Source organism: Anabrus simplex, chromosome 3, assembly GCF_040414725.1.
Source record: "Anabrus simplex isolate iqAnaSimp1 chromosome 3, ASM4041472v1, whole genome shotgun sequence".
NCBI classification, from domain to species: Eukaryota; Metazoa; Arthropoda; class Insecta; order Orthoptera; family Tettigoniidae; genus Anabrus; species Anabrus simplex.
This window is the reverse complement of record NC_090267.1, coordinates 224,234,875-224,249,583: the sequence shown is the minus strand read 5'-3', so window position 1 is coordinate 224,249,583 and position 14,709 is coordinate 224,234,875. Positions and strand designations below refer to the sequence as shown.

General features: G+C 38.0%; 1 protein-coding gene across 3 annotated transcripts in view; it reads right to left on the bottom strand.

The window, feature by feature from the left end:
• Positions 1-14,709, bottom strand: part of Scgalpha (sarcoglycan alpha) — a 286,058-nt gene that overhangs the window by 50,342 nt on the left and 221,007 nt on the right. The window contains exon 8 of one of the 3 annotated variants that reach the window (XM_067144290.2): positions 1,730-1,861. The exons of the other annotated variants lie outside the window; for them this stretch is intronic. Within the exon in view, the coding sequence (XP_067000391.1) occupies positions 1,730-1,861 (132 nt within the window). The remainder of the gene's footprint in view (positions 1-1,729; positions 1,862-14,709) is intronic. 3 annotated transcript variants of the gene reach the window in all.

Below are 14,709 nucleotides of genomic sequence, written 5' to 3'. Positions count from 1 at the left end.
AATATTTATTTAATTTTAAGGAGTTATATTTTTTACCGCGGACTGTAGCATAAAATTGCTTCTAGAGGGCAGCCGGTTGGAAATAGGTATGTGCCATTGCGGACTTTTTTGTACAGGATTCTATGCTCTACATTTCGTATGCTTACACTTGGGGTCTATCGTTGATGGTTCACGCAGCGTAAGCCAAGAAAGCAAGTGACCGACCAACCGACATTTTTGTCTCTTTCTACGTATTTACTGTATATCAGATCACGGATACATAATAATTTTATAGTGGTTCACTATGTGAACAGTGTTCGTGTTGTCAGTATCTGAAGTAGAACCACTGTACTCATTAAAATGCAATCAACATATTATGGAAACGTGTGTGGCACTATAAATTGTCGGCACGTAAAAGAACTCCCGTGGGACAAAATTACGGCACCTCGAGTCTCAGAAAACCATAAATGTTAGTGAGACGTAACACAAATAACATTATTATTATTTCGCATATTATAAAGACAATAACGACAACAACCATCATAGCCAGTTAGTTTGCTACTGTGATGGCATAACAATACTTCCTCGTCAGCAATGCTTGGTTATTGAAACACTTTGTAAATTCTTGAATATCTCCATTATTACAGCCCATACGGTAAAAGGGTGTCAGATATAAATGACTGAATGAAAATCATATTTTCTATAATTATTGTTATGTGCTAATAGCCAGGCTGAGTAGCAACTCAAATGGTAGATCGCTGGCCTTCTTAGCCCAACTTGGCAGGTTCGATCCTGTCTCAGTCCGGTGGTGAAGGTGCTCAAAAACATAGTTAGTGGGGCGTAAAATCCAATAACATTAACATTATTACTGTATGTGCTAATAACTTATTTTTCTGAATATATTTCGAAGCTCGTGAAATAATACAGTATCCGTGATCTGATATACAGTAAATACGAAGAAAGAGACAAAAATGTCATGCGAGAAGAGACCTGTTACTGGATCTTGGTTATTTCAAAAGGGGGCCTCATACATCCCAGTCATGAGTGGTTAAAAAATATAGCCCAGTTCGAAATTTCATTTGGTGTGTTTCACGGTAAGACTGTATCCAGATGCAAAAACGTGAAAACTCTTATTTCTATTATTAAGTCAAAATTTCCAGTATTCCATGACAAAATAATTTGTCTCTACGTAAGGACCAGGACATTTATTAGGATATGGCATTTTAATGCAAAGAGTAAGGAGCAAGCACTGAGAAAATATACCAATAAGAAGGCTAAGCTTTGGGCTGGTTCATCAAGTCATTAAGTCTCCTGACACATACGTTTTAATAATTTAATATAATTCCATAAAGATGTTGATATGATGCATATTTTCCTATGCCATTTGATCTAAATATTTACTTCATCAGGAAATAAATTAATTATTTTGAGTTGCATGGCAATATTTTATTTCTTATCGTATTATATGTCATGTATTTGATAGTTGATGTTCTACCTGCTCAGCATGTGACGAAATTTAACGCATTTTCACGTTTATAAATCTATTGGAAGTGCCGTTACTTATCGAATCGGACTAAACCAAACTATTATTTGATGAAAGATTGAGATGTTTCACAGGCACGAGAACTCACAGGCTTGCTGTACTGCGACTGTGTACCTTACTCGCTATCGTTCATACCGCGTGACGAGAGAGCGCTCCAGCCAATGAAAGCTTCAACCGCCGGAGTAGCCTACCTTATATTCTAGTTACCTTGTGGCGGCATGATGTCTTGCATTCACCGTTGAGCTGCAAGTGTTCCTCGAATCACAACTAGGGGATACTGACAGTTGCATGTGCTGATTCCCCAGATCATCGCACAAGCAGTTGGAGCAGTGTGTCATACTATAACAAGTGCAGGATTGAAGTGGTAAATTCAAAGTCAACATAATTGAACATAACCACTGTTTCCTCCCCCAGAGAAGCTAGAGGCTTTACGTCGCACCAACACAGACAGGTCTTACGGTGACGATGGGATAGGAAAGGCCTAGGAGTTGGAAAGAAGCAGCTGTGGCCTTATTTAAGGTACAGCCCCAGCATTTGCCTGGTGTGAAAATGGGAAACCACGAAAAACCATCTTCAGGGCTGCCGACAGTGGGATTCGAACCCGCTATCTCCCGGATGCAAGCTCACAGCCGCGCGCCCCTGACCGCACGACCAACTCGCCCAGACCCCAGAAAAGAAACTGGGTTCATTGCTTCAGATGATGCACATCTAATCCAAAGCATTCCAGATTTCTTGTTCATGACATGACTGCAAACAATGGAAACAGAGACTGGTTATCCATGGTAGTAAATGTAATGAGCACCATGACACCAGATTTCCTTCCAATAAGTGTCAGGAAATCCTCTAGGCAGGGACGGGTCTGTAAGGAAGGTGTCACATTTTTTCTAGAAAGTGGACAACAACACTCTGGGCATGGCTCGTGCTTGTTGGCAGACAGAACAGTTCTCTCTCTTGGTGGTCTATTGGAGCTGTCCAGTGCCTGGTCATCTTTGTGCATGGCCTCCCATGTCCATTACTCCAAATGCCACTTCACAGCTAGATCTCAACAGTCCAGATGGTCCACAATTCACCAATCCAATCATGCACTTCATTCTCAAAGTCCATTTATGGAAAATGATCTCTATAAACATGTCTTAGAGTCAGAAATTCCTCCACTTGTCAACTTCTGGCTCTGCAAGCTTTCTCATGGGGCAGCAGGGGACACCTGCTGATTTCCCAGATCATCGCACAAGCAGTTGGAGCAGTGTGTCATACTATAACAAGTGCAGGATTGAAGTGGTCAATTCAAAGTCAACATAATTGAACATAACAAGTGCAGTCCACAAACTTAACAAAATTATGATAATTCACATATCTGCCTGAAACCCAACTGTATGTCCTATTTTGTACTGTCCTGATGTTTCTTCATTAGAGTGTTATTTTATTTGTTAAAAAGTGCAATTTACTATTTTAAATAAATAAATAAATAAATAAAATGAATGAATGAATGAATGAATGAATGAATGAATGAATGAATAAATAAATAAATAAATAAATAAATAAATAAATAAATAAATAAATAAATAAATAAATAAATAAATAAATAAATAAATAAATAAATAAATACTGATCTGCATTTAGGTCAGTCACCCATGTGGCAGTTTCCCTATCTGTTTTCCTACACTTTTCTTAAATGATTTCAAAGAAATTGGAAATTTATTGAACATCTCCCTTGGTAAATTATTCCAATCCCTAACTCCCCTTCCTATAAATGAATATTTGCCCCAGTTTGTCCTCTTGAATTCCAACTTTATCTTCATATTGTGATCTCTCCTACCTTTAAATACGCCACTCAAACTTATTCGTCTACTAATGTCATTCCTTGCCATCTCTCCGCTGACAGCTCGGAACATACCACTTATGTTACAAATTCTTATAATTTTGTTAAATACTACCTATTCAATACAATAAAAGGGTAATAAAAACTTATATATTTATTAAGTTGTTGATATGGTACATGTTTCGCTTCTTTTTCGTGAGCATCATCAGCCAATTATCATTTACTTAAGGTTATATAACATCATGAATCTATTCTATTGGATTAAATTATGGTTGTAAACCTGATTGACAAATCTTATAATATTTTACAAGTCATATAACAATAAAATTATGTCTTTAAGTTAAAACATATTTGTCTAAAATCTATCTAAGTCTAACATTTTGTTGACGAAACTCATCTGGTTAACATCTTTTAAAATTATTTTAAAAGACCTTTTGAGATCTGGCTAATTGTTTTGATTCAATGTTGCTTGACTTGTATGATTGTCGTTGAAACTTCGTTAACTATATTAACAATACAATTAGCCAGATCTCAAAAGGTTTTTAAAAATAATTTTAAAGGGTGTTCACCAGATGAGATTTTAGACAAATATGTTTTAACTTAAAGACATAATTTTATTGTTGTATGACTTGTAAAAAACAAAAAATTATAAGATTTGTCAATCAGGTTTACAACCATAATTTAATCCTATAGAATAGATTCATAATCTTATATAACCTTAAGTAAATGTTGATTGCCTGATGATGCTCACGAAAAAAGAGCGAAACATGTACCATATCAACAATTTAATAAATATGTAAGTTTTTATTACATTTTTATTGTATTGAATAGGTGGTATTTAACAAAATTATAAGAATTTGTATCACAAGTAGAACTGTAATACGGACAAAAAAAAAAAAAAAAAAAATGAAATTTATAACCTGCAACGTACCACTTTCTCAAGCAGCTCATCTTTTTTCTCCCAGTTCTTCCCAGCCCAAACTTTGCAACATTTTTGTAACGCTACTCTTTCATCAGAAATCATCCAGAACAAATCGAGCTGGTTTTCTTTGGATTTTTTCCAGTTCTTGAATCAGGTAATCCTGGTGAGGGTCCCATACACTGGAACCATACTCGAGTTGGGGTCTTACCAGAGATTTATATGCCTTCTCCTTTACGTCCTTACTACAACCCCTTAACATCCTCATAACCATGTGCAGAGATCTGTATCCTTTATTTATAATCCCATTTATGTGATTACCCCAATGAAGACCCTTCCTTATATTAACACCTAAATACTTTAATGATTTCCAAAAGGAACTTTCACCCCATCGATGCAGTAATTAAAAATGACAGGACTTTTCCTATCTGTGAAACTCACAACCTGATTTTTAACCCTGTTTATCAACATATCATTGCCTGCTGTTCATCTCACAACATTATCGAGGTCACGTTGCAGTTGCTCACAAACTTGTAATTTATTTATTACTCTATACAGAATAACATCATCTGCAAAAAGCCTTACCTCTAATTCCACTTCTTTACTCATATCATTTATATATATATATATATATATAAGAAAACATAAAGGTCCAATAATACTGCCTTGAGGAATTCCCCTCTTAATTATTATAGGGTCAGATAAAGCTTCGCCTACACTAATTCTCCGAGATCTATTTTCTAGAAATATAGCAACCCATTCAGTCACTCTTTTGTCTAGTCAATTGCACTCATTTTTCTAAGTAGTCTCCCATGATCCACCCTATCAAATGCTTTAGACAGGTCAATCACGATACAGTCCATTTGACCTCCTGAATCTAAGATATCTGATATATCTTGCTGGAATCCTACACGTTGAGCTTCAGTGGAATAACCTTTCCTAAAAAAAAAAATGAACTGCCTTCTATCGAACCTGTTATTAAATTCTCAAACATGTCTAATATAATCAGAAAGAATGCCTTCCCAAAGCTTTTATACAAAGGGCACTAGGAAAGTTTTGCAATGTGAGTGAATGCTTTAGACTTTTTCAAAATAATTTCCACCACACGCATTACACTTCTCCATACGTCGAAACCAGTCACTGAACAAACTCTGCCACATTTCTTCGGTTACATTTTCACACTTTTGATCCCATACTGCCAGAAGCTCCTTGTCGGATGCAAAACGCCGCCCTTTCAGCTTCATCTTCACTTCTGAGAAGAGTGCGAAGTCACATTGGGAAAGATCAGAACTATATGGAGTGTGATCAAGCACAGTCACCCCTGATCTGGCAAGAAAATCCATTGTTACATTAGCAAGATGTGCTGGAGCATTGTCTCGATGCAAGAGCCAAGTGCTGAGCCATGACCTTGGACGGAGCTGCTTGAGACCCTGGATGACCTGAGGCAGACAAGTCTCACTGTACCACTTCGCAGGAACTGCCCTTTGTGTTTCTAGCACAACCCAAGTCAGGATGCTCCGTTTAGTGAAGAATACTGCAGTCATCCTTTCTTTCACTGATCTTTACTTTTGGACAGTCACGTAAGTACCCTCATCTTCAAACAGCCACACCTTGTTCTGGGATTTTGTTGCGACATCGTAATAATAAAGCCAAGTTTCATCACGTGTAACAATGCTATTGACATTATGCGAAGTCCTATTTTCAAACTGTTTTAGCATTTTTCGGCACCATTTCACTTTATTTTCTCTTTGATCCTCTAAAATGAATGGGGCACCCAAAGGGAACAAATCTTTCTAACATGGAGATCGTCATGTAGAATTGAATGAATAGCTGGTGCAGGGATGTGGAGGGTCTCTTCTACCTGCCGATGTGTCAACCGCCTCTCTTGCTGCAACATTTTCCTCACAGCTTCAATGTTTTCCTCAGTCACTGATTCAGACGGTCGCCCAGAACGAGGATCGTCTTCAATCCCAAAATTTCCCCTCTGGAACTCTTTGTACCAGCCCAAAATTGTTGTCCGATGTGGACAGTCCTTCCCCAGCACAGGAATCATTTCCCCCAGGCACTGGTCAACAGTTAATCCACGGGCAAAATTGCAGCGGATAATTGCGTGATATTCACCTTTAGACCACACTGATATATTAACTTGCTTTCAATCCCACTGCTTGGTAACAACTGGTGCGAATGTCGCACCTTGCTGTCTTCTAGACCAGTCTTCACCCCTCTTTTCATCCCTCACCATAACAGGAGTGTTCATCCAACCGTTTTTGCGTATTGCAAAACTTTCCTAATGCCCTTTGTACAACGCAGGTCAAACTTACTGGCCTGCAATTTTCAGCTTAATGTCCATCACCCTTTCCTTTATACACAGGGACTACTATAGCAACTCTCCATTCATTTGGTATAGCTCCTTCGACCAAACAATAATCAAATAAGTACATCAGATATGGTACTTTAACCCAACCCATTGTCTTTAGTATATCCCCAGAAATCTTATCAATTCCAGCCGATTTTCTAGTTTTCAACTTTTGTATCTTATTGTAAATGTCATTGTCATATGTAAATTTTAATACTTCTTTAGCATTAGTATCCTCCTCTATCTGGACATTAACCTTGTAACCAACAATCTTCACATACTGCTGACTGAATACTTCTGCCTTTTGAAGATCCTCACATACACACTCCCCTTGTTCATTAATCATTCCTGGAATGTCCTTCTTGGAACCTGTTTCTGCCTTAAAGTACCTATACATACCCTTCCATTTTTCATTAAAATTTGTATGACTGCCAATTATGCTTGCCATCATGTTAATGTTATCCTTAGCTGCCATCTTTGCTAGATTCAATTTCCTAGTAAGTTCCTTCAATTTCTCCTTACTTCCCAGCCATTTCTAAATCTATTTCTTTCCAGTCTGCATCTCCTTCTTAGTCTCTTTATTTCTATATTATAATAAGGTGGGTCTTTACCATTCCTTACCACCTTTAAAGGTACAAACCTGTTTTCACATTCCTCAACAATTCCTTTAATCCCGTCCCAGAGTCTGTTTACATTTTTATTTTCTGTTTTCCACCGATCATAGTTACTTTTTAGAAACTGCCTCACGTCTGCTTTATCAGCCATATGGTACTGCCTAATAGTCCTAATTTTAAGACCTTCCTTTGTCTCACATTTATTCTTAACTACTACAAAAAACAGCTTCATGATCACTAATACCATCTATTACTTCAGTTTTTCTATAGAGCTCATCTGGTTTTACAAGCACCACGTCCAGGATATTTTTCTCTCTATTTGGTTCCATCACTTTCTGAATCAGCTGTCCTTCCCATATTAACTTATTTGACATTTGGTAAATTCAGATCTCCTTTCCATGTCGTTTCCCACATAGCTTATTATTGTATCAAATAATTCTGAATCAGCGTCAATGGTACCCTTTCGCGGTCTATACACTTCAAAGACATCAAGTTGCCTATTATCTTTAGAAATGAGCCTTACACCTAGAATTTCATGTGCATCATCTTTAACTTTTTCATAGCTTACAAATTCTTCTTTCACCAGAATGAATACTCCCCATCCCACCATTCCTATCCTACCTCTATGATACACGCTCCAGTTCCATGAGAAAGTTTCTGCATCCATTATATCATTTCTCAGCCACGATTCAACTCCTATTGCAGTATCTGGTAAATATATATCTATTAAATTACTTAATTCTATTCCTTTCTTTACAATACTTCTACAGTTCAACACTAACATTTTTATGTCATCCCTACTTGATTTCCAGTTCCCTGTTCCCTTATCACTGCTCCCTAGGCTGCCCCATTTCCCTGAATGTACCTCCCTATTACCCTTCCAAATGTATTTCCTAACGTACCACTGTACCACTGCAGTTTAAGTGAAGGCCATCTGAGCACAGATCCCTATCTCCTACCCACCCATTACGATATAGAAATTTCACTCCCAATTTCCCAAATACCCACTCCATAGTCTCATTTAAATCCCCAATTACCCTCTAGTCAGTATCCATCCTACACAGTATTCCAATGATAACAATCTCCACTTCCTTAAATTTCACCCGTGCTGCATTTACCAGATCCCACACATCTCCAACTATGTTGGTACTTATATCAGCTTGCCTTCCGTTGTTGGTACCAATGTGAAACACTACCACCTTCTCCTTCCCCTCCTCGCTCTCTTCTACTTTCCTCATCATCTGCCTCAACCTAATTCCTGGATAACACTCTAACCTGGTTCCCCTTCCTCCACAATCTTTCCCCACATGTCTAACGATGGAACACATTACAGGATACACAAACTTACAAATGAAGTCAAATATAGAAAGAAAGGAACATAACACGAACACATAACAGGATAAACAGACAAGGATAAACATGAAAATACTGAAAGACAAGGACAGTCTCCCACATCTTCATACACTACCATTCACAAACAGATGGGTTAACTCCTTATCAGTCCTAGTTAAATATGAAACAAATTAATTGGGGCTTTGTTTTTGAATTTCAAATGGGAGAAAATCATATTGAAACTGTATTTGGAAACTTTTTATGTTCACCACTGGTAAAAATGAGTTATAATGATAAACTTAAAAGCAAGAAGTTGAACTGGTATACTGATAAACTGAGTCAATGTAGAGAAAGAATGCTTTTGCTGTACAGAATTTATGAAAACTCTTGTCAAGGGAAAACCAAGCAGAATAGGATGTTAAAATTGATCTTAATTATAAAAAGTTATATAAAAGAAAGCTAGTCCATGCCGAAACTTTTGCTTGTGAAAAATATATTGAGAATGCACCCAACAAATGCAAGGCAGCACGGGATGTTGTAGTACAAGAAAACATTCGTACTCACACTCAAGACACATTCCCCAATCCTGAAGAACTGAATAATTATTTCTTAAACTCTGTAAAAGAAATCGGAAATCAAATTAAGGTAATAGGTACATCTGGGAGTGACATTCTTCATAACCAAGACAGTTTACTATGCATCTGTCTTCTACCTAACACAGCTTCTCAATTTTTATATGCGGCCCTTCCGACCCCTCTATAATAAGGCAAGACACCAGCCAACATTATGAAACAACAATGAAGAAAGGGACCGCTAGATTGAGAAGATATTGAGAATGCTGCTATTTCTAAAGCCTTAAATTTCGTTGTTTTTTTTTTTTTTCCCCTCCTTGTCACAGGCTTTTCGCCTGCAGGTTATATCAGGCTTGGTTTCTCAAAAATGTTTGCTCCCGCTCTCCTCCTGACCAATTTGATGTGATGGGTTTCCACTAGGATGATTTTGACAGCAATTTCAAACTGTTTTGTCATTTTTACTAAACCAATAATTTGTAAACTATGAGTTTCACAACCTCACCATGTGCTACTATTATTCACTTCCATCTGCATCATTTGTTTTCTCATTCCCTTGTTTCTTAGGTTAATGCAGTTTTTAGTTTCAATTATTATTTTAAATTAACACCTGTTTTACTGAATTTTGTCACAATAAGTTGTTTTTTGCTCTGCATATTGATGTAAATATTGTATATTTGTGCTAATTTTGTTTCCGTCTAGGCTCTCTTTTGTTTGTTTTTTCATTTGCTCTTTCATTATGTTTTTTAGCATTTTTTCAACTTATATCATGTAAATTATTCCAACCCCCCTAATTTTTTCACTGAAGATGGCTCAAGCGAGCCGAAACATGTTTGAATTTGTTTGTTCCGTCTAATGACGGAATATATGATGTATTGAATAGGGGGATACTCTCATTTTTTGCCATTGTAAAGTGAAAACCGTCAATACGGAATGATTCTAATATCTTGTAATAAAACAAACAATGTCCTCAGAAATATCACACAGTCACAACTGTTCCAATAATTACTAAAATAATTGAATCACTTTCGTATAATCAACTTGGCAACTATTTTGAAATTCAGTCTCATATCCGACAGTCATTTTGGGTTTTAGAAAGGTAAATGTATACTACTGCTGTTCTTGAAATTGTTAATCAGATATTAACAGCTTTTGAAAACAAGCAGGCTATCTCTATGGTATTATGTGATCTAAGTAAAGCTTTTGATTGTATTAATTATGAAATTTTACCAGCAAAGGTTGAGATATGGTGTCAGAGTATCCCTCACTGCATGTAATTACTGTAAGTCATACTTAAAAATCAGATACCAGTTTGTCTCAATTAAAAAGGTATTCTACCTTGAAGAAAGTAACAACTGGTGCACCACAGAGCTTTGTCCTCGGTCCATTTTCATTCATTCTGGCAATTAATGTTTCATTGCAAAAGTCACAGTTCATGCTCTTATATCCTATGCAGATGATACAACTTTAATTACAAGACACCAGAGCATCTCAAGTTTGCATCAGATGTCGCAGGAAGCTGCTGTGCATTGGTTTTCATCCAATAAGCTGTTGTGCCATCAGGATAAAACTTGATTTCTCACACTAGGTTTGTCCAAAGATATTGAAAGTCGGTCAGTCAAACTTTTGGGTTTTCGTATTGATGCCAAACTGAACTGGGAAGCACATACTGATCATGTTTGTAAAAAAATATTGTGAGTGACCTATTTGATACGGTATGGAAATTGAGAGGTAAGAACGGTATATTTTGGTCTCTTCCAGTCACACATTTCTTATGGGCTGTAATTACGTGGATATTCTTCTTACGTATGTAATATTCGAATACAGGAAAAGGTTGTCCGTACATTGTGTAGGGCTGGTGCAGTTGACTATTGTCGATCCCTCTTCATTAACCTTAAAATACAAACAATGATAAATTTGATATTTTTGTCTCTCTGACAAGCATTAAAAACACCATAAATGAATTCAATACTAGGGAAATCATTCACCTTCATGATACTCGGAGAAAAGCAGACATTGACATCCCAATTCATAGGCTGTCAAAAACTGCTCAGTCACATAAAATCACTTTTTTAAGATTGTTTAATAAATTACCACATTCTGCACAGTCCACTCCTTTAAGCAATTTTAAAAGGAAATTATAAGATTGATTAACCGAAAATCCATTTTAGAATGCCTCTGAATTCTTAGAAACGCATAATGTTAATATTAAGTTTTAATAAAACATGTTTGTACATTTACCAGTAATAAATTATTATCAATTACATATCAGATGTAAGGCTTTTCAGGCGTTTGCTCTATTAACCAGTATTTTGTCTTAGGTCTGACACTAGACTCGTCAGAGTGGGATGTGTCAGACCCTACCCACTGACACTGGGTGTATGCAGGTGAGCTTATCAGAAGCCTATTTATGAGGCTCCAGCTACACGACGTAGATCCACGCCCGACGTGGCAGCACCGCCTCTCCACCCATCTCTGAGCTGCATAGTCCCTGGCATCGACCCGGCCATCCCGGAACAGGATATCCAGACCGAACTTCAACTGGCTGGTGTTGTGACCCGTCGCGCCTTTTGGATCTTCAACGACCAAGGCCCTACGTTCATGGTCCGTCTTCAGCTTTCATCTCCGGCTGACGTTGACCAGCTGATCACCACCGGCGTCCGTCTCCGCGGAAGAACTTATCGAGTGGAACCTTCCCGCTCCCCGCCACGCCATGTCCGTTCTTCTTCGCCCCACACATCTCCTCGCCCACCACCGGTCCCGCCACCCACCCATAATTTTTCTACCACCCCTCCCGATCTTGGAACTTCTCAGTTTACTCGCCACTTCCGTCACCAACATGACCATCACCCTGTACCACCTTCTCTCACAACACTCCCCTCCTCCTGCCTCCAACTACTTCCCGCACCCTCTTATTTCTCCAGCTCAGTATGTGTAATGTAACTGTCTGTCACGCTATGTAAAATTGTCTTTTGCGAAATGCGCGCCCGAGATGCTTTGCTCCAATAATAAATAAAGTTCTCAACCCTTTCCCTCTAGTGTTCACGGGGGTTTGCTTGTGTGGGGTCCCTTGCGGGTCTCCCCCGGGGTCCGACTTGTTGGCCCGGTCTTCTTACGCCAGTTTACTACACAATTTCTTTTATAGTATGTACGACACATACCCACTGCTTTTCCATTTTTTCTCTGTTATTCTTTCTCTCTATGGCCGAAGAGCTCCTTAGTTGAGCTGATGGCCCGCCCTTCCTCGTCTGAGGAACGGGAATGAAACAACCGCTTTGATGATGATGATGCTCACCTGCATACACCCAGTGTCAGTGGGTAGGGTCTGACACATCCCACTTTGACGAGTCTAGTGTCAGACCTAAGACGAAACGCTGGTTAATAGAGCAAATGCCTGAAAAGCCTTACATCTGATATGTTTTGACATGCTCTATTGGTGAAAAATATCTAATTCCCTCCATGGAAATTTAGAATTTTCTATTATCAATTGATGAAGCCTGTATATGTTGGGTATTCAGCCCGAAGGCTGGTTGGATCCTCATCAGGTCCACCATTAGCTGTCCTAGATGGCCTAGGTATCACTGAAGAGGCGTGCTAGGGAAATGAGGAGTGAGGTACTTTCCCGTAGCTTTCCTCACTGAGCCAAAAGTTGCTATTGCATATCAGTCTGTCAAGCCCACTAAAATGCGTGCACCAATGACCCTATGAGCGACATTTTCACAAATTTCATAGCAGGGACTGGCTGCATAAGGAATGGCATTACTAGCATCATGCATACCTCAGTCACTTTCATATTGTCAAAGCCAAGGATAAGACAGAGATGGGTCAATGAAAGTAACAAATTTATTCCAGCCCATACCAGAAGACATAGTGCACTGTAAACACTACATCTTGCCAGCAAAGGCAATGACGAAGCCTATTTTATTGTATATGGTCAATGGCAAATAAAGATTCTTGATTTCTTTGGTATCAATTTCTTTTCAGCCCCGAACCAGATTTTTTTCTGTTTTCCAGCTTCTTTGCTTCTTTATGAGGATGAGCATCAACACTCATTCATGGGTACTCTTGACAGACTTTAAGTCTTAAATTGATAAGTCTTTTAAGATTGCTTAACAAATTACCACATTCTGCACAGTCCACTCCTTTTAGCAATTTTAAAAGGAAATTATACGATTGGTTAACAGAAAATTCATTTTAGAATACCTCCGAATTCTTAGTAATGCACTATGTTATTATAAAGTTTTAATTTGAAGATGGCAGTGTATGAAGATGTGAGGACTTGTCCTTCACTGTTTTCATGTTAGACCTTCGTCTCCCATACTCACTCATCATTGTGTTTATCCTGAAGTGTGTTCCATTTCATGTTCATATATGTTCATGTATGACTTGATTTGTCACTTGGTTGTTCCTTTCCATTACTTAAACTTAAAAACAAAAATATTAATTGTTTCAGTGTGAATGTATTAATTTTTTCTTATAAGTTACTTTACAGGAAGAATTTTTCACAGAATGGAATAAATCTGGAGAGATGCCCTGAAATATCTTTCCAAATTCTCTTTTACCCCTGTGTAACCAAGATCCACTCTGTAGGACCAGGTCCTTTTGCCTACCATCAATCACAGCCAAGTTGAGGAGTTTACATTATGATGGCAGGCCCACTTGCCTACTGCCAGTCACAATCATGTCAGGCAGTTTTCATTATAATGGCAGACACTCATTCTCCACCTGCCTCTTTATATCCTCAGACTGTCTTTGTGGTTTTCTCAACTGAAATCAACATAAGTCATTACAATGACATCAGTAGAAAGGTTGTGATTAAAAGCAATGCTATCATATGAAATACTCAATCAAATGAAAAACCAAACATTTTCTCACTTTTAACGAACAGTACTACGCTGCCGATCTAACAGTCCAAAGTTCCAGAACTGGAATGACCACGCCACAGACAGTCGTAAGCACTCCTCTGCCATTATTCCGTTAAGTGTGCACACTGCTCATTCCAATCAGCGCTTCAGAGTAGGGATCGAATAGCTGGATTACTATGATAGACCAGTGTGTTACATACCAGTAGTATTGGAAATTTATGAACCACAGGAACAGCATGCTAAAGAAGAAACTTATTTAAACTCCCAGCTACTTCCTGCCAATATTCAAGCAGGCTATTATCCCACCAATCGGAGACGAGTGGCAGCAAAAGAAACAAAGCACATCACAACAAACAATGGTCAATGTATTGTTATTGTTCTTTCAATATTGCAGGCCTTCACATTTACTTTTCTTCCTACTCTATGATATTAGGACATCTATTGTAAAGGGAGTCGTCCTTTCTTTCATGACCCCTCTTGTTTTGTTCTTCAAGTGATTGCTCCTTTATGATTTGTTCACATTTTTATAATCATCTTCACAATTTTCCTCATCGATATGGACCGATGACCATGCGCTTTTACACCTTAAGACAATCATCACAAAACCCATCGTCAGTTAATACGACTGAACAATATTTCCATGTCAGCAATACTCGGCACTGATATGGACTAAGCAACAAAAGTCTAAATTAATCTAAAATCGTGAATTCTCT